Source organism: Oryctolagus cuniculus, chromosome 5 (genome assembly GCF_964237555.1).
Source record: "Oryctolagus cuniculus chromosome 5, mOryCun1.1, whole genome shotgun sequence".
NCBI classification, from domain to species: Eukaryota; Metazoa; Chordata; class Mammalia; order Lagomorpha; family Leporidae; genus Oryctolagus; species Oryctolagus cuniculus.
Window position 1 is genome coordinate 155,152,184 of NC_091436.1, and position 23,714 is coordinate 155,175,897.

General features: G+C 42.9%; 1 protein-coding gene across 3 annotated transcripts in view; it reads left to right on the plus strand.

Annotated features, from left to right (window-relative positions):
• DTNBP1 (dystrobrevin binding protein 1) overlaps window positions 1-23,714 on the plus strand; it is a 145,175-nt gene that overhangs the window by 62,003 nt on the left and 59,458 nt on the right. For all 3 annotated transcript variants that reach the window (XM_051855833.2, XM_051855834.2, XM_070074381.1), the window contains one exon: window positions 20,407-20,429. In XM_051855833.2, coding sequence (XP_051711793.1) covers window positions 20,407-20,429 — 23 coding nt within the window. The remainder of the gene's footprint in view (window positions 1-20,406; window positions 20,430-23,714) is intronic.

The following is a 23,714-nucleotide window of genomic DNA, read 5'->3' on the forward strand; positions in this document are numbered from 1 at the left end:
ATAAGTGTTTTGAAGACTTGCTTTTGAAAATCATAAAGGTCATGTTGAGATTTTTTACTTGATGTTTACATCAGTGATCGTGGCTTCCAACTTCATTTTCAGCAATTTCCTAAGAAGAATGTTCTTTTACAGAGCTGGATAAATCCAGATATTGCCCAAAAATGTTGAGTTAGTTCTGCATTTCCTGTCTCGACTCTGGTACCCAGTAGACTTAGTGATTTATTTGGTAACTTTCTGGTAGGCCTGAGGTATCTCAGGTAAGCCACGTTTTTACTCAGGCAGACCAGATTTGGCTCTTGGACTACACTATGGATGCTAAAGATTGCGCATACTCAGATTCAGAGCCCTGGGTTTCATTGCTGGTCTGATTGTCATTCTCTCCATGTACTGAGATTGATGTTACCTGCAGCTGGGAAACTGTGGGTTATAGGAGATAGTGTGTGAAGTGCTATGTATAATGTGTGCTATACAGTAGAAACTTAATAAATATTGCTTCTTCTGTCTCATCCTTCCTTATCCTACTTTTCTCAAACCTCCCTGATATGGTTTGGGTGTTGGTTTGCCTCCAAGAGATGCCTTTGTTGGAAGCTTGGTCCCCAGGGTACTGTTATTGAGATGTGGTACAAACCCTATATAAGAGGTGGGGTTGTGCCTTTGGGAGGCATTAAAATATATATATATATATATACACACACACACACACACACACACACACACACACCAAATGGTGGTTATATAAGCCTGAAGTTGACCTGATTCGTCTCTGGCTTCCTGTTTGGAGATGTGATCTCTTCCTCCCACACATATTCTGTCATCCACCATGGAGCCCTCACCAGAGCCTATGCCATGTGCTTTGTACTCTCAGCCTCCAAAATTGTGAGCTAAGTCTCATTTCTTTATAAAATTATCCTGCCTTAGAATTTTGATTGTAGCAGTGTGAAACTTATATACCCTCTCACACTTCCTAGGTATAATATTGCAAGTGAGACAGATTTCCATTAAGACAGGCTTAAGGGGGTGAGTGCTGTGACGTAGCAGGTAAAGCCACAGCCTGTAGTGCTGGCATTCCATATGGGTGCTGGTTTGAGTCCTGGCTGCTCCACTTCTGATCCAGCTCTCTGCTATTCCTGGAAAAGCAGTAAGACAGGCCAAGTTTAGGACCCTGTATCCCCATGGGACAACTGGAAGAAGCTCCTGGCACCTGGCTTTGGATTGACACAGCTCCAGCCATTGTGGCCGCTTGGGGAGTGTATCGGCAGATGGAAGACCTCTCTCTTTTTCTACCTCTGCCTCTCTGTAATTCTGCCTTTCAAATAAATAAATAAATCTTAAAATAAAAAAAAAGCTTAAGAAAGTGACTTCTTTTGCAAGATTGGATGGACTGTGATCCATACCACGTAGTTTTGCCACCAACTAGCCTGTCATTCCCTGACCTTTATTTGAATTATATTTTTTAAAACTCTGAGATCTGTTTGTTTTCATATCCCTCAGATTATTTTCTACTTTAAATGCTGGGATAATAGGATCCTGTCATCTATCACTTTCTCAGCTGTGTTTGCCAAAATAGATAACTACAGAAGATTAATGCTATATTAGTGGCATGATAAATATTTAGTGTGGTTTTTAAAATGAATTAGCTGCTTTTCAAGTGGTTTTGTTTGGGGTCCAGCATTGTGGCATAGCAAGTTAAGCTACCACCTGTGATGCTGGCATCACACATGAATGCCAATTTGAGTCCCAGCTGTTCTCCTTCTGATCCAGTTCCCTGCTAATGTGCCTGGGAGAAGCATTGGAAGATGTATCAAGTACTTGGGTCCACATAGGAGACTCGGTTGGAGTTCCAGGCTCCTGGCTTCAGCCTGGCCGAGCCCCAGCTATGGTGGCTATTTAGAGAGTAAACTAGTGGATAGAACATCTCTGTGTCTGTCATTCTCTCCCATAACTCTGCCTTTCAAATAAATAAGTCCTTTTTAAAAAGAAAAAAAAAAACATAACAAAACAGAAGACCTGCTGTGGTGCAGCAGGTTAATCCACCATCTGCAGTGGCAGCATCCCATATGGGTGCCGGTTCAAGTCCCAGCTGCTCGGCTTTGGATCTAATTCCCTGCTAATGTACCTGGGAAAGCAGCAGAAGATGACCCAACTGCTTGGGCCCCTGCCCCCATGTGGGAGACCCAGAAGAAACTTCTGGCTACTGGCTTCTGTTGCAGGCATTTGGGGAGTGAACTCCCCCCACCCCTTGCTAACTCTGCCTTTCAAATAAAATAAATAAGTCTTTAAAACATTTTATTTTAGGGATATTGTTGAAAATGTTCTTTGAGTAGCTCATGTAAGGAATAAATGACAATAAGGACTTCTAAGATACATTTTTTAAAAAGATTTATTTATTTATTTGAAAATTAGGGAGAGACAGAGATCTTCCCTCTGCTGGTTCACTCCCCAAGTGGCCGCAACAGCTGGAGCTGGGCCAGTCCAGAGCCAGGAGCTTCTTCCTAGTCTCCATGTGGGTGCAGGGGCCCAGGCACTTGGGCTGTCTTCCACTGCTTTCCCAGGCCATTAGCAGTGAGCTGGATTGGAAGTGGAGCAGCCAGGACCTGAACTGGCCTTATGGGATGTTGGCACAGCAGACAGTGGCTTAACCTGCTGTGCCATAGCGCCAGCCCCCTAAAATACAGTCTTGAGATAACTTACTTCAAGTAGGAAAGAGGCAGTGTCCCCTCCCACCCATCACCAGTCCAGCTTCTACTGTCAGCTGCAAACCCACCAAGCCCAGAAGGGTACACATTTTCAGTTGGTGCCACGTGATTGTAGAATGCTGGGAAAGAACAGTCTTGGCTTGGTGTAAGGAGCAGTAGGTGGGCCTTTTTTTGGGAGAGGACTTGCAGGCTCTTTCCTATGAGTAAGTAGTCATAGTAGATAGATTCTTATCCCTCAGCTGGGACAAAAGGACGCTGTTCCAGTGTGTCCTTTAGGAAAAGTATTTTTGATTGTAGTTGAAAAAGATCTCACCCTAAGCACTTTCAAATGGGAATGAAAATATTAGTCATTTTGAATGTGGAATTTGGTGTTATTTTTTTTTATCAGTTATTTGTGCTAGGGAGGTAGTTTGTATTTAAAGTGTGCTTCTATGTGAGAGATGATGGTGTTTTCAGAGACATTTATCCAAGGCTATAATCTATTAAGTTTGCATCTGTGAGTCCAGTGTAAGGGATTTCTCCACACACACAGATTTAATATACTTTATGTAATCTTCCCTAGACTCATTTATTAATACGATGCTCCCTTTTATTTTTAGTCTGTCCTCATAACTCAGCCCCTGTGGAGAAAATGATTAAATGGCAGTTTCACTCTTTGGAAATGTTATTAGCTTTTGAATCTAGTGTTATTTTCTTCAGGTTTTGTCATGCTGTATTTTGTAAAAGCTTTTGCTGAATTAAATAAATTATAAAATACGGTAATATCTGAAAGAAGGCATTTCAATTCTTTCTACTTATTTGATCTTTGAAAACACTACTCAGCTATGAAAAATAAGAGTCAGATTTTTGAAAATGCAAGTAACAAGTTATCATCTGAGATATGTGAGCAGACTGCTTAAGTGAGGTACTCTGCAGTTCTTTGGAAGACCTGGATGTTCTCAGTTGGTCATCTTGATGTGCTGAGTGCTGTTGGGTCTGATCCTGTGCTCCTGTGTGCTGGGGACGGGCTAGAGGCCCCTCTGCACTTACGGAGCCCCAGGTGTAATCCCAGAAGCAGTGCCTGTATGATGTAACTGCATCACAGGGTGTGCTTGAGGTTGTTAACCAACAGAGGACGGTGCTGTGGGAGTTTAGAGAGCGGAGAAGTCGCTGATTGGGTGTCAAGGAAGTCTTCACGGGAAAGGTGAACTGGAAGGCTGTTATGTACCTCAGTTGTTGTTGATTCTACTGGTTTGATGATAGTGACCAGAATTGAAAACTCCTGCTTATGTGCTCTGTCATTTGGTTAACTGCGTGCGTGTCATAATGGTCAAGAGTAAAATATCTGCTCTGTTCTCAGTTAAGTGTCATCATCATCATTGTCGATTATATTTCTCTTCAAAACTCGGTTTAATCCCTGCTTCACCAGGAAGCCTTTCCTACCAAGCCAAAGTGTGTGAGTTGCTCTCTCTCTAATTCTAGAGAATCCTCCGCATGTCACTTCCAGAATGCTGATCTGGGACGCTGATTTCTAATTGTTGCTTTACCTCTGTTTCTCACTGACATTCCTTGAGATTATGGAACATGTCATTTTAAATTCCTAATGTCTAAAGTACATTTGTTTAATCAGTGATTGGATTCAACAAAGATATTCAATACAAAAAGATGGATATTTATATGATGTTGATGGCAGTGATGGTGGAGAGAAATGGGCGAATTAAGGATAATATATTTTAAGATAGGATTGGGGGATTTATAGGGAAAATGAGGGAGGTGAATGAGCCAAAACCCAGGGAACTGGGTAATGACATTAATTGAGATAAGGAAGACTGGAGGAGGAGCAGCTTTTGGTTTGCAGATGTTCAAGAAGCCTGTGCCACTTCTGAGTAAAGCCATCAAGAAAGGCAGTTGTTTGCAGAGGAAACAGTAGTTCAAATAAGACATTAAGACAGGAAGTGTAATTAGGAAGTAAATCATATTGGATGGCATTCAAAGCTGTGTAGCATCACTGGTCACTGTGAAATAATAGTCATTTGTATAACCGGAATGATCATTAAAAAAACTTCAGAAAGTGACATAGTTGTCCTGAAAAAATACCTCTTCAGAAAGTGACATAGTTGTCCTGAAAAAATACCTCTTTTTTTTTTTTTTTTTTTTTGACAGGCAGAGTGGACAGTGAGAGAGAGAGAGAAAGGTCTTCCTCTTTTAATATGGACAAGATTCAGTTTTCTTAAGTAAAGCACAAACTATTATATTGTTGAAAACAAAATCTTTGTTTCCTAGATCAATTGCGTAAAAGGTAAACAAACAAAAGACCCTTTCATTACTTCCTATTAAGAGAAGATCAAATATTCCAAGAAAATCTGTTTTTTTTTAAATTATTTAAGTTATACAAGTTTCATATATTTCATGTATACAGATTTAGGAATATAGTGGCACTTCCCCCCTTACCCTCCCTCCCACCTGTGCTCCAACTCTTCCTGCCCCTCCTTCTCTCATTCCCACTTGTAATTTTTATAAAGATTTATTTTCAGTATACTTAATGACTGTATAGTTAACCCTACTCTAAGTAAAAGAGTTCAACATATAGTATGAAAAGGAGAAAACAAAACAAAACAAAGCACTGTTTCTCAACAGAAGAAACAAGAGCTATAAACAATCATCAGCTCTCAAAATATCTACATTACGTTTCAGGTACTCTGTTAGTTACCTCGGATCAGGGAAAACATATGATGTTTGTCTTTTTGGGACTGGCTTATTTCACTAAGTATAAGGTTTCCAGTTGCATCCATCTTGTTGCAAAAGACAGAATTTTTTTTTTAATGGCTGAGTTGATACACATCTGAGTTGATTCCATATCATAGTGTATGAGTATGATTCCATTAATTGTGCTGCAATGAACATGGGGGTACAGATAACTCTTTCATATGCTGATTTCTTTTGGTTTGGGTAAATTCCCAGAAGTGGGATGACTGGACCATATGTAGGTCTATATTCAAAGATTTCTGAGGTATCTCCATACTGTCTTCCACAGTGGCTATACCAGTTTGCATTCCCACCAGTAGTGGACCAGGGTATCTTTTTCCTCACGTCCTTGCCAGCATTTGTTGTTTGTTGATTGCTGCATGACAACCATTCTAATTGGAGTGAGGTGAAACCTCACCATGGTTTTGATTTGTATTTCCCTGATGGATCCTGAGAATTTTCTCAAGTGTCTGTTGGCCATTTGAATTTCCTTTCTTGAAAAAATGCCTGTTGAAGTCCTTTGGTCATTTCTTAACTGGATTGTTTATTTTGTTGTTGAATTTCTTGAGCTCTTTGTGGATTCCGGATGTTAACCCTTTATCAGTTGTATGGTTTGCAAATATTTTCTTCCATTCTGCTGGTTGCCTTGTCACTTTGCGGAGTGTTTCTTTCGCAGTGCAGGAGCTTCTCACTTGATGCAATCCCATTTGTCCATTTTGGCTTTGATTACTTGTGCTTCTGGGGTCTTTCCAAGAAGTCTTTGTGTATGCCAGCATCCTACAGAGTTTCCACAATGTTCTCTAATGATTTGATGGTATCGCGTCATAGATTTAGGTCTTTGATCCAGTTTGAGTAAATTTTGGTGTAAGGAGTAAGGTAGGGGTGTATTTTCATGTGGGAATCCAGTTTTTCCAACACCCTGTAGTCTGTCTTGAAATCAGATATTGTGATGTCTCCAGCTTTGTTTTTCTTGCATAAGATTGCTTTTCTGTTTGGGGTCTCTTTTGTGTTTCCATATAAATTTGAGCACCATTTCTTCTAGATCTGGAAAGAATGTCATTGGTATTTGATTGGGATTATTTTGAATCTGTAAATTGCTTTTGGTAGTATGGACATTTTGATGATGTTGATTCTTCTAATCCATGAACTTGGAATATTTTTCCATTTTTAAATGTCTTCTTCTATTTCTTTCTTTAGTGTTTTGTAATTTTCATTTTAGAGATCTTTGACATCCTTAGTTAAATTTATTCCAAGGTATTTGATTCTTTTTGAAGCTCTTGTGAATGGAACTGATCTTAAAAGTTCTTTTTCAGCCATGAAATTATCTATGTATACAAAGGCTATTGATTTTTCCATGTTGATTTTATATCATGCCACTTTACCAAACCATTTTATGAATTCCAGTAGTCTCTCTTTTGGATCCTCTATGTATAGGATCATGTCATCTACAAATAGAGGTAGTTTGATTTCCTCCTTTCTAATTTGTATCCCTTTGATTTCCTTTTTATTGCTCAATGGCTCTGGCTAAAACTTCCAGGACTATATTAAATAGCAGTGGTGAGAGTAGACCTCCTTGTCTGGTTCTGGATCTTAATGGGAATGCTTCCAGCTTTTCCCCATTCAATAGGATGCTGGTTGTGGGTTTGTCATAAATTATCTTATTGTGTTGACGAATATTCCTCTGTACCCAGTTTGCTTTAGATTTTCGTCGTGAAAGGATGTTATATTTTGTCAAATGTTTTCTCTGCATCTATTAAGATAGCCATATATTTTTTTTCAGTTTGTTGATGTGATGTATCACATTTATTGATTTGTGAATGTTGAACCAATCCCTGCACACTAGGTATAAATCCCATTTCGTAAAGATGAATGATCTTTCTGATATGTTGTTGGATTCGATTAGCTAATATTTTGTTGAGGATTTTTTGCTTCTATTTTCATCAGGGATATTGGTCTATATTTCTCTTCTTTGTGTATCCTTTTCTGGCTTAGGAATTAAGCAGGCTTCACAGAAGGAGAAGGAGTTTGGGGGAATTCCCTCCCTTTTAATTGTTTTGTATAGCTTGAGAAGAATTGGAGTTAGTTCTTCTTTAAATGTTTGGTAGAATTCAGCAGTGAAGCTGTCCAGTGCTGGGCTTTTCTGAGAGGGTATTTATTACTGATTCAGTTTCTGTCTTGGTTATGGGTCTGTTTATGGTTTCTATGTCTTCAAAGCTCAATTTAGGTAGGTTGTATGAGTCCAGGAATCTATCCATTTCTTCTAGGCTTCCCAATTTGTTGGTATACAGCTCTTTGTAGTAATTTCTGATGATTCTTTTTATTTCTGTGGTATCTATTGTTACATTTTTTTTAGGAAGCTTTTATTTAATAAATATAAATTTCATAGGTACAGCTTTTGGATTATAGCGGTTCTTCCCTTCATATCCGCCCTCCCACACCCAAACCTTCCCACCTACTACTCCCTTGCCCATCTCATTCTTCATTAAGATTCATTTTTAATTATCTTTATATACAGAACATCAACTCCATACTAAGTAAATATTTCAACAGTTTACACCAACACAGACACACAAAGTTTAAAGTACTATTTGAAGACTAGTTTTACCCTTAATTCTAATAGTACAACTCATTAAGGACAGAGGTCCTACATGGGAAACAGTGACTCCTGTTGTTGATTTAACGATTGACACTCTTATTTATGATGTCAGTGATCATCTGAGGCTCTTGTCATGAGCTGCCAAGGCTTTGGAAGCCTCTTGAGTCCACAAACTCCGCCATTATTTAGACAGGGCCATAATCAAAGTGTGGAAGTTCTCTCCTCCCTTTAGAGAATGATACCTCTTCCTTTGATGGCTCCTTTCCACTGGAGTCTCACTCACAGAGCTCTTTCATGTAGGCCATTTTTTCCCATAGTGTCTTGGCTTTCCATGCCTGAAATGCTCTCATGGGATTTTTAGCCAGATCCAAATCCCTTAAGGGCTGATTCTGAGGTCATTGTGCTGTTTAGGGCATTTGTCATTCCATGAGTCTGCTGTATGGCCTACTACACTAATTACATTTCTTTTTTCATCTATAGTTTTATTGATTCGAGTCTTCTCCATCTGTGTTTTTTTTTTTTTTTTTTTTTTGGTTAATTGGTATATCACTTTTGTTTATTTTTTTTAAACCAGCTCTTTATTTCAAAGTTTTATTTGTATTATTTTGGTTTCAATTTTGTTTATTTCTTCCCTAATTTTGATTATTTCTTTCCTCCTACTAATTTTGGGCTTGGTTTGTTATTTTTTTTCCTAGGTCCTTGAGATGCATTGATAGCTTATTTGGTACCTTTTCAATTTCTTGATGTAGGCACTGATTGCTACAAACTTACTTCTTAACACTGCTTTTGCTGTATCCCATACATTTTGATATGATGTATTCATTTGTTTCCAGAAATTTTTTTATTTCTCTTTTTATTTCTTCTATGACCCACTGTTCCTTCAGGAGCATGTTGTTCAGTCTCCATGTATTTGCCTATGATTTAGAGATTCCTGAGTTGTTGGTCTCCAGCTTTATTCCATTGTGGTCAGAGAAGATGCACGTTATGATTTTGATTTTTTTAAGTTTGCTGAGACTTGTTTCATGGTCTATCTTAGAAAAAGTTCCATGCATTGGTGAGAAGAATGTGTTCTGCTACTATAGCATGCAAAGTTCTGTAGATATCTGTTAGGTCTGTTTCGTCCTTAGTGTCAATTAACTCTCTTGTTTCCTTGCTGTTTTTCTGTCTGGTTGATCTGTCCATTGCTGAAAGTGGAGTTTTGAAGTCCTCTGTTACTATTATATTGGAGTCTATGTCTCCCTTTATATCCATTAACATTTCTTTTAAATAGCCAAGCACTGTTGTTGCAGTTGATTTCTCAAGGATGTTGCAGTGTCATTCCACCACACACCATGTAATTGGGTGCATATACATTTATAATAGTCACACCTTCCTGTTGAATTGATCCCTTAAGCATTACATAATGTCCTTTGTCTCTTTTAACAGTTTTTGTGTTAAAGTCTATTTTGTCTGTTATTAGGATGCCTACACCAGCTCTTTTTTGGTTTCTGTTACCATGGAATATCTTTTCCATCCTTTTCTTTTCTTTTCTTTTCTTTTCTTTTCTTTTCTTTTCTTTTCTTTTCTTTTCTTTTCTTTTCTTTTCTTTTCTTTTCTTTTCTTTTCTTTTCTTTTCTTTTCTTTTCTTTCTTTCTTTCTTTCTTTCTTTCTTTCTTTCTTTCTTTCTTTCTTTCTTTCTTTCTTTCTTTCTTTCTTTCTTTCTTTCTTTCTTTCTTTCTTTCTTTCTTTCTTTCTTTCTTTCTTTCTTTCTTTCTTTCTTTCTTTCTTTCTTTCTTTCTTTCTTTCTTTCTTTCTTTCTTTCTTTCTTTCTTTCTTTCTTTCTTTCTTTCTTTCTTTCTTTCTTTCTTTCTTTCTTTCTTTCTTTCTTTCTTTCTTTCTTTCTTTCTTTCTTTCTTTCTTTCTTTCCCTTCCTTCCTTCCTTCCTTCCTTCCTTCCTTCCTTCCTTCCTTCCTTCCTTCCTTCCTTCCTTCCGGCAGAGTTAGACAGTGAGAGAGAGACAGAAAGGTCTTCCTTCTGTTGGTTTACCCCTCAAATGGCTGCTATGGCCGGCATGCTGCGCCGATCCAAAGCCAGGTACCAGGAGCTTCTTCCTGGTCTCCCTTGCGGGTGCAGGGCCCAAGCACTTGGGCCATCCTCCACTGCCTTCCCAGGCCACTGCAGAGAGCTGACTGGAAGAGGAGCAACTGGAACTAGAACCTGGAGTACCAGCACTGCAGGCGGAGGAATAGCCTAGTGAGCCGCGACACCGGCCTTTTCCATCCTTTCACTTTCACTCTGTGTGATGTGTTTCTTTTAAGCAGCAAATAGATGAGTCTTGTTTCTTCATCCATTCAGCCAGTCTGTATCTTTTAACTGGAGAGTTGAGGTCATTTACATTCAAGGTGACTATAAGTAACAGCTTGGCCCTTCCATTTTTCCATAAATATTCCTATTGTTTACTTTGGATTTCTTTTTAACTTTTCCTGGGGGATTTTCTGCTTTCTCATTTTTCATAAGGTTATCTTTCTGTGTTTTTGTGTAGCATGTCCTTAAACATCTTTTTGTAAGGCTGGATGAGTGGTGACAAATTCTTTCAATTTCTGTTTATTATGGAAGGTCTTTATTTCACCTTCATTCATAAATGAGGGCTTTGTGGCATAGAGTATTTTGGGTTGACAGTTTTTTCCTCTTAAGACTTGGAATATATCTTGCCATTCTCTCCTAGCCAATAGAGTTTCTGATGAGAAGTCCACTGTGAGTCTAATTGGAGTTCATCTGAAAGTAAGTTGGCATTTCTTTCTTGAACATTTTAGGATCTTTTTGTTATGTTTTACTGTGGAAAGTTTGACTACAATGTGTCGTGGTGAAGATCTCTTCTGGTCATGCCTATTATGAGTTTTATATGCTTCCTGTACTTGGACTCCCCTTTCCTTCTCCAAAATGGGGAAATTTGTTGTTATTATTTCACAGAGAGGATCAACTTCTACTTCGTACTAGGTATTTTTGGTAATAACACTGTCAATTTTTAGCAAAACATCTGAAGAGTTCACCTCAAGCATAGCCAAGTTGATCACTTAAAAAATTTCTCTCATAAGATCCTGTACAATTCCTTTCAGAAATTTAAAGCTTTCTTACCCATTCAATTTTTATCCTGGCCGGCGCCGTGGCTCAATAGGCTAATCCTCCACCTTGCGGCGCCGGCACACCGGGTTCTAGTCCCGGTCGGGGCGCCGGATTCTGTCCCGGTTGCCCCTCTTCCAGGCCAGCTCTCTGCTATGGCCAGGGAGTGCAGTGGAGGATGGCCCAGGTGCTTGGGCCCTGCACCCCATGGGAGACCAGGAGAAGCACCTGGATCTTGGCTCCTGCCATCGGATCAGCGCGGTGCGCCGGCTGCAGCGGCGGCCATTGGAGGGTGAACCAACGGCAAGGGAAGACCTTTCTCTCTGTCTCTCTCTCTCACTGTCCACTCTGCCTGTCAAAAATAAAAAAAAAAATAAAAAATAAAAAAAAAATTAAAAAAAAAATTTTATCCTGTACTCTTCCTTTTTCTCCTTTTGGGGCAATAAGTGATTCTGCTTCATGACAAAAATTACTTTCTTTTTCCTTAACAGAAACGTATGTTCCATATCTCTTAGCAGCACTTAGCAAAGGTGACAAGTACAGAGTTGTTTGCTTTATTTCTACTTTTGATGACCAGAAATTGACGTTAGTGAAAACCTAGGAAGTAAGCCATTTTGAACTTCCTGTCATATAGCAACTTTTTTTTTGGGGGGGGGGGGCAAGAAAGCTAGAGCATTCCCCTGGTAATCAGGCTCAATTCTCTTAGTGTGATCCTCTGTCTTTATCACTGTGGTCTCTCTAGGCAGCAGCAGGAGTTCATCAGCTTGTGGGCCATTTTGTGTGGGCATGCCTGCAGAGCTGAAGAAACCTTTGCCTGCAAAGCCGTCCAAAGGCACAGCAGCTGTCAGTGTAAATGCTGACAGACTGGTTTCCAGATAAAATTCTGGCACAGGTGGGAGCAGAAAGTTGTGCCTACTGAGCAGACGTGGCTGCTGTCCGTGAACTCTTAGTGGGTGGTATCTTCATCTGTTTTCTGTTACTGTCACAGAATACTTGAGAAGACTGGGTGATTTCTAAAGAGATTATTTTGGCTTCAGGTTCTGGAAGCTGGGTAGTTCAAGATCCGGCAGTGCATCTGGTGAGGGCCTTGTGCTGCTTCACCATATGGCTGAAGTCAGAAGGAGCCTGCAGGTGAGGCTGACACGAAGGGTGGCCTCTCTCTGTAGCAGCCTGCTTTTGCAGTGACGGAGCCAGTCCCTCCAGAGTGAGAACTCATTTACCTACTACAGTGAGAATTAATGCAGTTCCTTAAGAAAGGCAGTCATCCCTCTTATTCACCTAATCACCTCTTAAAGCCTCACCTCCCAACATGGCTACAGTAGCAGGACATTTCCCCATGAGATTCTAAGGGGACAAACCACATTCAAACCACAGTTGGAGGTGACAGCATGTCCAGTGCAAAAACTTCTGTCTGAACTCCAGCACAAGACTCATGCACAAAAAGAATCAAATCAGACTTTGTGAAGGATAGACTAACTTGGAGGCTCACCTTCTCCAGATAACGGCCATAGAGTAATAGTATGGAGAATGTCAGAGCTTTACAGTGAGGTTAGGAGACGAGTAAAAGGATTTCATGAAAGGTTAATCTCATAGGAAGACTTTGGGTAAAGTCGGGATGGAGAAGACTTGTACTTCATGCAGTATGTAGAGATAAATGTCATTACCTGAGATCAGAGCTATAGGAGCGTCAGTCAGTTTTGCAGGGGCCGGTGTTGTGGTACCACAGATAAAGCCACTGCCTGTGATACTGGTATCCCATATGGGTGCAATTCAAGGCCTGATCCAGCTCCCTTCTAATACATATGGGGAAGCGGCAGAAGATGGCATCACCTATGTCGTAGACCCACATGGAGTTTGGCCCGGCCCACTACAGATGTTATGGCCATTTGGGGAGGGAAACCAGGAGATCGAATATATTTCTTTTTTTTTTTTTTTTTTTTTTTTTTGACAGGCAGAGTGGATAGTGAGAGAGAGACAGAGAGAAAGGTCTTCCTTTGCCGTTGGTTCACCCTCCAATGGCCGCTGCGGCCAGCGCACTGCGCTGATCCGATGGCAGGAGCCAGGTACTTATCCTGGTCTCCCATGGGGTGCAGGGCCCAAGCACTTGGGCCATCCTCCACTGCCTTCCCGGGCCACAGCAGAGCTGGCCTGGAAGAGGGGCAACTGGGAAAGAATCCGTGCCCCGACCGGGACTAGAACCTGGTGTGCCGGCGCCGCTAGGTGGAGGATTAGCCTATTGAGCCGCGGCACCGGCCCGAATATATTTCTCTCTCTCTCTCTCTCCTCTTTCCTCTCTCCTCTCTCCTTTTTCTCTCTCTCTCTCTCTCCTCTCTCCTCTCTCTTCTCTCTCTCTCTCCTCTCTCCTCTTTCTCTCCTCTCTCTTTCTCTCCTCTCTCCTCTTTCTCTCCTCTCTCCTCTTTCTCTCTCTCTCTCTCCTCTCTCCTCTTTCTCTCTCTCTCTCTCCTTTCTCCTCTCTCCTCTCTCTCTCTCCTCTCTCTCTCCTCTCTCTTCTCTCTCTTCTCTCCCTCCTTCCCTCCCTCCCTCCCCCACCTTCCTTCACTGTCTGTAACTGCCATTCAAATTAAAAATCAGTTTTGCTACTGCAGCTACAGTCTTAAGGCTATCTGGATACAAATCTCACTGAACGCTGTATATAATAAGCTGTGGGCCAACACTTATCATGTTCCTATGAGAGCATTCCCAACGCGTTGTTACTCCTTTCATTATAAATAGGATGAAAGATTTTTAGTAATTGGGCCATTCTGAGGCTGGGGTGGGGAGGGTTTGCAGTGCCCCCTTTGATTCTCCAAAGGCTGTCTCATGTTTTTCTCCCCAAGGAAGGGGTGCAGGGACTGAACTTCTAATTGAGTTCATCAAGTGGAGAGAAAATGAGGGACCCATAAACAGCAATGGCCAACATTACCTGAGAACTAAGTTGCTTTTTAGTTGTGGATTTAGAGAATTCTTGGATAGATTTAGCTCCATTAGGAAACAACTGTATACCTGCAACACTCAGATCATGTCCTAATGAATGATCAGTGTCTTGATTGCTATCGTGTATGGGGAGACCTTATTTCTCTTTTCTGCGAACTGCTGTTATAAATGGAAGGCGTCAAGCTGCGGTGCCTCCCCTGCGGGTAAGTGGCCGTCCACGTATTGCAAGGAGAGTCCATGCTCTAGGAACGCAGAGCGTGCTCCAGTCATCGTGGAACACTTGAAAGAGTAGGAGGGGCTTCAGTGGACCCCTGAGGCATGAACATCCAGATAGCATCAGGTGTATTGTTGGTTGTTACAGGTGAAAGCAACAGGTCTTGATCTGTCCATGAGCAGACTCAACCTGAATGCTAAAGAAGAATGCACAGTTTCAACCCTGTGAATCATTTGGAAACTGGGGGAACTAGTGACAGAAGAGTTTTAGGGTTTGGAACCACTGGAAAATGGGGAGTCACTCTTGTTAATGGATCTTAGATCCTGAACAAGCTGCCATCTTTATCCATTAGGTTTTATAAAGGTAGAATTGGAGTGTTACAAGGGCTAGCTCATGGAATAATTAAGTCTTCTATTAATGCCCAACCTTGTGTGGCCTGGAGTCTTAATGGGTATTGAGGGAATTTGGGGAGAGGCTCAGTGAGGTCTATTGGAATTTTAATGGGCTCTGCACACTTTATTCTTCCATTGTGGGTATTGAGTGTGACCCACAAGGCCTCAGATTCCTGGTTAAATCAGGGGCATTTTGTGAACTGTCTTCTTTGGGTCTAGGATGGACTCTAAGTGCGTAGGAGACATCTCGAGTGGTCAGCAAATTCCAGAGCCAAATCTCCATTGTAGACAAACAATATCAAGTCTTTCCGCTTAGACTGTTATACAGCAAAAGAAATTATTTTCCAGTAAGAGGGTTTGTAGTCACTTGTGTAGGCTAAACTCGCTTTAGGGGTCCTTCTTGGAAAAGCACCTGGGGCAAGCCCAAAGGCCCTTCTGTGTTGTTGGGTGCCATAGTGTTGTCATAATTGAAAGGCATTAATTTGGAAGCCTTTGTTTTTTGTTCTGAGTTCCCCTTGAAACGTCCTGCTATAATTAGTGTAGCCACCCATCCTATCCCCTGTCTTTTTGGGAGAGGGTCCCTTTACAAAGAGGGCAGTTAGGGTTGCCTGGGGTGCATCATCAACTTGGTGGAAGGTCAGAATGCCTTCCAGGCAAATTTTAAAATCTGTAACAGACTCATCTTTTCTCATCTGCCTGCACGTCCAGATGACAGACCAGTCAGTGTGAGTGGGTACGCTTTAGAGTGGCTTGCAAATGGATGCTTGTGACTTTGCAGGCTCTGCCTGGCCCATAAGTAGACCAGGTGCAGCTTGTACGACTGTGATAGCATTCTCAGGAGAATAATGTTAGCCTGTTTCATCTGTTTTGGCCTCCCCAGACTCCACCAAGTTGTGTGAGAGTCAGCAGAGGTCAGGTATCCTAAGGTCATAGTCCCAGTTAGACCTTGAGTTCTTTAGGAAATTCAAGTTCTTCCTTAGGTTTAGGGAATTCTTTATCACCCCGAGCTATGTTTGTATCCAGGACTCTAAGTCACTTGGGACTGTAATTCTTTTTTTTTTTTTTTTTTTTTTGACAGAGTGGACAGTGAGAGAGAGAGAGACAGAGACAAAGGTCTTCCTTTGCCGTTGGTTCACCCTCCAATGGCCGCCACGGCCGGCGCACCGGGCCTATCTGAAGGCAGGAGCCAGGTGCTTCTCCTGGTCTCCCATGGGGTGCAGGGCCCAAGTACTTGGGCCATCCTCCACTACACTTCCGGGCCACAGCAGAGAGCTGGCCTGGAAGAGGGGCAACTGGGACAGAACCCGGCGCCCCGACCGGGACTAGAACACAGGGTGCCGGCGCCGCAAGGTGGAGGATTAGCCTAGTGAGCTGCGGCGCCGGCCGGGACTGTAATTCTTACACATGAAGAGGGCAGATGTCCCAGAGGCAGAGAGCACTCGTCTTCAGGAACTAAAGACCTCATGTTTGGGTTGAAGGTTGAGTCTCCCAGAGGAGACAAAAGCCTCCCAGGGAAGCAGTGCAGAGCTGAGTGGCATGGTGCTCCCAGCGGTCCATCTTTCACAGGTGTTTTCTTGACCCTGGTGGGCAGCCTAATGTCCCCAGCCCAGTCTGCGACCAGCTTGTCCTCTTGGAGGCAGGTGTTCCACTAGTTCTAAGATAATTCTGAAGTGCCCAGCCCCGCCCACTAGTCACCCTGGGGCTTTGCCTCTTGACCAAGTGCATAAGAAGAAAAGAAATGAAGTGGAAAAACTTGAATCCCTGTAAATTCCAAAATCCGTTCACAGCCCCTGCAATAATATCGCCCTCCACAAATGCTGTCAGCTGCGTTTAAAACTTCAGCTCTTGGCAGGGGCTTCTCAGCCAGCACAAACCCCAAGGTCACCTGCCCTCTCTGCCCACAGAGTGAGCCTTGGTACCTCAAGGTCGTGCACCTTCTCACAGCACAGACTCGCCCTGGGAACCCCCAGAGCTGTGGAGATCAGGGAGCTGGGTGCCGAGGAGAGCAGAGCTTCAGACCTGAGAGTTCTCATGGCTGCCGGTGAAGAATACAGAGATCCCCTGCGTGTGTTCCTCAGGGCCGGTGAAGAATACAGAGATCCCCTGCGTGTGTTCCTCAGGGGCCGCAGCATCTTCAGCAGCCTCCGTCAGGGCCCTTCGTCGCTCTCCAGGACGCAGAAGACATGCAGTTGTAGGTCTGACTGCCTTTGGTTCGTGATTCCTGAACTAGGGCAGCTCTGTTCTACAGCAGGGCGTGGAGCTCCCTGTGGACAGTAACAGAACAGAAAGTACGAGAAGGGAGCAAGGAAACAGCGCATTAGAAACAGCTGGGGTGTCAGATTCTTCTGTAAGGATTAAGGCAGAGGGGACTTCCTTATGCTGACTCAGGTAGACTGGAATCTCCTGTTCAGGAGAAACTGGTCTGTTTGGGATCTGTCTGCTTCCCTACAGTTTCAGCTCAACCATGGGGCATTTCGCACAAGCGACTCCATCTTGGTTTGGGCTGAGTGCAGGAGCTCAGTGCAAATCACTGGCCTCCCGTACATTGTTTGACAAGAACGAGGGCATGGAATTCTGTGGGCACTGACTCCCTGCGTAGCCAAAGGGATGGGAGTCTGGTGTGTCAGGTTCCGGATTTTTATTTTTTTAGGCAAGTCCTAACCTGAACTCGTCTTCAACCCTCCACAGTCAGTTCCTCTCTCTGAGTTTTCTGTTAGTGAGTTCACCTCCTTCCTGGCGACCCAGGTCACCCCTGTTGGATGCACTTGTCTCCTTCCTCCTCAGTCAGGTGCCACTGGCTGTGAGTCTTCCCTGTGGCATGTTTCACACTGAACCCTCCTCTTCATGGCCTGTCTTGTTCCAGCCCGGCACTAATCAGCCTTCTCCAAACCCCGTTTGGAGTTTCTGGTGTACGCCTTGCCTGTATTCCCTCTGACTGCTCTGCTGAAAGTGAGACCAGGCTTCCCTCCGCCTTGCATCTGAGTAGCTGTCCTGCTGTTCTGACTGCAGGACAAATGCTTGCTGAGAACTGCTCTTCCTGGCTGTGCTTCCTGACAGTCAGCCTGCATCTTTGGTCTCCAGGCCCTCAGGTTCCTTCGTCCCTTCTCTAGCGTCTTCCTGGGGGCTTGTTACCCCCAGCACTTGGTGGGGGGGCACCCTAACAGTTGTGAGCTGTCGAGGCTTTCACTTCTGCTGCCCACTTTGTCAGCCCTGCCAGAGTGTCCTGATACGCATTTTACTTTAAACCAGTTGTCCCCACCCCTGCTGCCTCAGCTAGTCTTCTTCCTTAGGAACCGGGCTTGGGAATGTTCCCTGGCAAGTTTGCTGCCGGTGATGGAGTTGCTGGGCCATGGTGTCATGTGACCAGAGGATGCCCAGAAAAGCTCTCTCTGCCTGGCCTGTCCTCTTTCTCAGTCATGTCCTCCAGCGATGTGAGAGGGCAGCCAGAGGAGGAGTGGGGAACAGGCTGACTGCTCCTAGCTGCTCTCCTCACCAGAGCAGCTCCCCGTTAGTGTAATGGACACTGAGTCCTTTGTTTACGGCTGTTGGCATTTGGAGGAGACCAGTGTGGTGACATTACTACTCTGTTTCAACTTTTTAAAACAGGAGTGCCTTTTAGAAATTTTTTTTCAGAGAGGCCAATGCTGTGGTGTAGCGACATCCCATATAGGCACTGGTTCCAGGCCCGGCTGCTCCACGTCTGGTCCAGCTCCCTGCTAACTGCCCAGGAAAAGCAGTGGAAAATGGCCCACGTGCTTGGGTTCCTGTCACCCCATGGGAGACCTGGAAGAAGCTCCTGCCTCAGCCTGACCCAGTGCTGGCCGTTGTGGCCATCTGGCCACAACTCTGCCTTTCAAAGAAAGAAAGAAATCTTTCAAAAAAGAAAAAAATTGTGCCAGGGCTACATTCTGAAAGAAGGAAATGAGGGGTCTGCACCGTGGTGCAGTGGGCTAAGCTTCTGCCTGCGGTGCCGGCAGCCCTTCTGGGGATGCTCCTCTTCTGATCCAGCTCTCTGCTTATGGCCTGCGAAAGTAGTGGAAGATGGCCCACGTGCTTGGGCCCCTGCACCTGCTTGAGAGACTCAGAAGAAACTCCTGATTCCTGGCTTTGGATCAGCCCATCTCTGGCCTTTGTGGCCATCTGGGGAGTAGAGCCAGTGGATGGAAGACCTCTCTCTCTGTGTCTCTCCTTCTCTCTGTCTATAACTGTCTCTCAAATAAATAAAATCTTAAAAAAAAGAAAAAGAAAGAAAGAAAGAAAGAAAGAAAGAAAGAAAGAAAGAAACAAACAAACAAACAAGAAGTGGAGCAGCTGGTATGTGAACCGGCAACCATGTGGGATGCCAGCATCAGAGGCAGTGGCTTGACCCATGAACCCACAGTGCTGGCCCCGATATTAAAAGAAAGGAGGAGGAGGAAATGAAAAACTAAGGAATGTAGTGATAGAAACAAATTTTCCCTTAGAACGCAGAACTGAGTTCCATCCACTTGTCCTCCAAAGGAGGAGCTGAGTGAGGCCAGGGCATGAGTAAGGGTAAACTGAGGCTGTCTTCAGGACCCTCATGATGCATGCTGCCTGTGTATTGGATGATGTGGCTTTCATCCCAGGATTGGAGTAGAAAGGTTTCTGTCATGTTTGACTTGTTCCTAACTAAGCTTTTAAGAATGAAGTTGAATGGCAGAAGGAAAACCACTGCGTGTTTTCTGAAGATGGGATGGGAAATTTCATTTTTTCGTGGGTATGAACTGGTTGGTGCTGGGGAGTTGCTACGAGAGTCGGTATTTTTAGGAAGGAGGAGGGGTGGGGCGGCCATCTGATGCAGGAGCCTTCCCTTCGGCTGCTGCAGGCACGGTATCTGCTTGGCCTTTGAGCAGGCGACTTGCCAGCCCCTCCTGCCAGCTGTCAATTGTAGTTAGCTATTTTGGGACGTGGTGGGTATTGTAATGAAGAGTGTGGAATACAGATTGGAGAATTCATAACATCTCTCGATTTTTAGTAAAACGTAGAGAATAAAAGACGCATGGATCCTGTTTTGAGTGAGATAACTTCCACTAAAGAAACTCACCTGTTCAAAGTCCCCATTTTATTACTGCTGCTACTAGAGAAGAAAATTATGCAAGTCTGTGGGAGAACCAGAAAACAACCTGCTTTGGCTTCTTTGTCACAAAATGTTTGTTTTATGATCATTCATCTGTTTTCCCCTGTTGTACATTTCCCCAGGAATCTTTGCATTTCCACATCCTTAATTGACAGTGACAAGTCCACTGGCCAGTGGAGTCCCGGAGGCGGGGCCCTTTGGCATCAGGAGGAGCTGGCCTCCGTCCTTTGAGCTCTGCTTTCCCCCTCCTTTGCTGTTGAAAGGAAATGGCCACAGCTGTTCTGGATGATTTCTACTTAAATATCTTCAAAATCTATTATGCAATATTTTCAGTGAAGGAAAAATTCTGTTAGATGCTTTTATAAACCAGTTATATACACGAGATGATTTGTTGCTGGCATTAAATAGTGGTTTTAGGTGTAGTGTAGTATTTTAATAATTTAAACTTGGGAAGAATTTTTTAAGCCATTAATATGTACAAGTAACTGAAAACAGTTGCTGTGTTGGTTATTTCAGTAAAATGTGATTGACATGTGAGCACCCAGAAATACCATGCTGGGCATTTAAAGTAAACACATTTTATTACTGTGTGAGATCAGTTTCCACTGGGAAAAGACAGTTTTAAATTTGCATTTTTTCTTTTTCTCCTACAGGAAGGAACTTGAAATCTTCAAAGGTAATTTGTGTTTAACTCTTCACTTGAAAGCACTTGCAAATTAATTAATGTCAGATATTTTCTGTTGATGATGAAAGAACCCCTTCCATTTTCTGTAAATCAGGCAGTTTACATCAGAAACTGAACACAGTCCCAATACTGTTTTGTGGGTTTCACCAAATCAAACGTGGTCTTGATGTTCTCTTTTAACTCTAGCACCTGTGCCCAGTGGCTATTGTGGGTAGCACCTTGGGAGACACGATGCTGACGCTGAGGTGGCTAGGAGTGCAGTGTTAGAAGACTCCTGTTTCTGTGTGCAAAGTGGGTGCTGCGTGGAAAGGGGGTGGTGAGAAGGATGAAGATCTCCCCTGCAGTAAACCCCACAATCAAGGGAACCTCCTGAGAGGATTTTGTGGTGGTCCCTGGCCCCTGATGCACTCTCTGACCCTCCCAGGCTCGGCTTCTCCATTTGTAGAAGTAGAGGCTCTGAGGAGATTGCATTCTGAGATTCTAAAGGCTCCCAGCATTGCTTTTTTATTTTTTATTTTTTTATTTGACAGGTAGAGTTGCAGACAGTGAGAGAGAGAGAGACAGAGAGAAAGGTCTTCCTTCCATTGGTTCACTCCCCAAATGGCTGCTACGGCTGGCGCGCTGCGCCAATCTGAAGCCAGGAGCCAGGTGCCTCCTCCTGGTCTCCCATGTGGGTACAGGGGTCCAGCACCAGGGCTATCCTCCACTGCCCTCCCGGGCCACAGCAGAGAACTGGACTGGAAGAGGAGCAACCGGGACTAGAACCCGGCGCCCATATGCTTTTTAATTGCAGCCAACTTTTGAAGGAGGGGCACCGGAAATGATCCTGGGTCATGACGACCCTTAGTGGTCATGGAGAAAAACACTGGTGACAAACAGAAAACCGCAGACTTTCCAGTAGCTCCAGGCCTTGCAGTTTGCCGTTCTTCAATTATTTATTAGCAGTTAGGCAGTTGAAATCACTGTTCTCAACGAGACTCCTTTTAATAGCCAGGAAGACTTTGAATTACTTATTACATCACTTCTGATTTGTTTTATTGTTATTGATTGTATGTTTCGCATATAAACTAACATTGACCTTTAGATTTACTTGAGTGATTAACGATTCTTCAGGATGTTGTTTATAGTTGAATTGTTTCTGTGTCTGATTGGTTTGGATGTTTTATAACTGGTGACTAATATTCATAGAGGCTTATTCCGATTGTGGCTGTAACTGAGGACTGGTTCTGGCTGGGTTTCTGTGGACCCACTGCAGCTGTAGTGCATGGTGAGGCTCCTGGCCAGTTTGCTGAAGGCAGACTTAAAGGACCTGTATTGTCATGGCTGTCCTTGTTCTTACTCAGCTGGGAACTCTGCTCATGGGCATTTTCTTTTTTTTAACCCGTGGTCGAAAATCGGGTTTGAAATCCTCATGAAATGTTCTGTTCCCTCTCATTCTTTCGTTTGGTTGGCTTAGCATTTTCTTATGTAAGGTTAAGGGATGGAGAAAAACAGTCAAGCTAATGTTAGAAGACAGACAGGACAGAGATGCTGTAAACTGTCAGTATTACTTGGATCTCAGTGCCAAAGTGTTCTTTCTTTTAGTGTGACAGTGTACACGGGGAGAGAAGAGACCAGTGGTTTGCAAAAGGTTAGACAGTGTTGCATATTACTGATAGAATCATCTTAGCCTGAAATATTTCATTTGTACACACATCCCTAATTATGTACAATATTTAACAGAATGTCAGGTCCGCCCACTGGCTAATTAAAGCTCTCAAATTTGAACAAATCCTGAATTGAATATTGCAGCATATCTACATTTTTAGTATCAATGTTCATTAAATATTTTTCCCTTTCAAAATTTGGTAATAGTTCAAAAGCCTGTAACAAGAAAAATGGAAATTCAGCTGCTCTTCCAAAGTGTTGGTGAAAAGAGTTTTACAAATCACTTTAATGTAATGATTTCTTTTAGAATATTGCCTTTGATTTACCTTTTTTTTTCCAGGTGGTAGGAAAACAAAAGGTGCTCTTTCCTCCATCTGCTTTATTTAACTTGTAATTGTACTTAGAGGCTCCTTGGGGACCAAAACACAAAATTAGTAATTGTCAAAGTTGATGACACTGATCTATCTCATGTCTGACTTCTGAATTCTCCCTTGAGGTGCACCATTGAAGTTAATGAGTTAAATTCACCTTTCACTTTTGCGTACCTATGGCAAATCTCTACAGTATTGTTAAAGACTACTTGTTTCAGTGTTGGCAAAAGGAAGATTTTCTGTGTTCCCCAAATATTACATTTCTTTAAACTTTGTAGTGACAGTCACTTTACTCTTAGACAAGATAAAAGGGAGGATAGGAGTGAGATAATCCTAATGTTGGATTTTCAGTGGGGAAGTAATTCCATTATTGTCAGCGCAGAGTAAACCAGCTTCTCACAGTCCTGTAAGACGTGGGAAGTTGGACATGATGCGTCTGTTGTTCAGGGATTACTAATCATTTTTCTACTCTAGCTTTTAAAAACAGTTGTCATTCCATGTATGAAACTTAAAATCATTCTCAAGATTTTTTTAAGTAGAAGTCTAGAAATATTGTGCCAACGAGATGGGTGGCAGCAAGAGCATCGGGGTTGGATAGTATTTATTTGTACCACAGATTGCTGACATCTCAGCCTCGCTGTGTACACTCACTCTTTTATCTTCACCTGAGGGCATCACCAAACTAACCGTCATTCTCCTTTTTCTCTATAAAATATCCGGAATGCATGTGTCTGGTAGACTGTTGGCTGGTACATACAAATATTTGTTGCCACCCAGTTGTGTTGGATGCTAACCCAGTGAGTTCTGTTGGCTCCTGAATCATTTATGCTAGTTGTTGTAATACTCAGCTTAATTAAATATTAGGTAAAATGATGAAACGTCAGTGGCAAGGAGGACTATTTGCAAGAAAGCAAAGTTGACTGTTTTGGAAGATAGTGTAGGTAAACAGCTTTTTAAAACGTTGTGAAAGGTATGGTTATGGATTACAAAAGCTTTGGGGGAAAATAAAAATCCTGCAAGATTCTGTTGTTTCACACATCTCAAATTTCTGCTGTGCTTTGAAAAATAGAGAATTTTGTCCAATGCTATGTGGGTGGTTTATACAAGACTTTTCAGTCAGTGGATCCATGTTCAAACAATTCATGGATAGGCTGGCGCTGCGGCTCAATAGGCTACTCCTCCGCCTGCGGCGCTGGCACACCGGGTTCTAGTCCCGGTCGGGGAGCCGGATGCTGTCCCGGTTGCCCTTCTTCCAGGC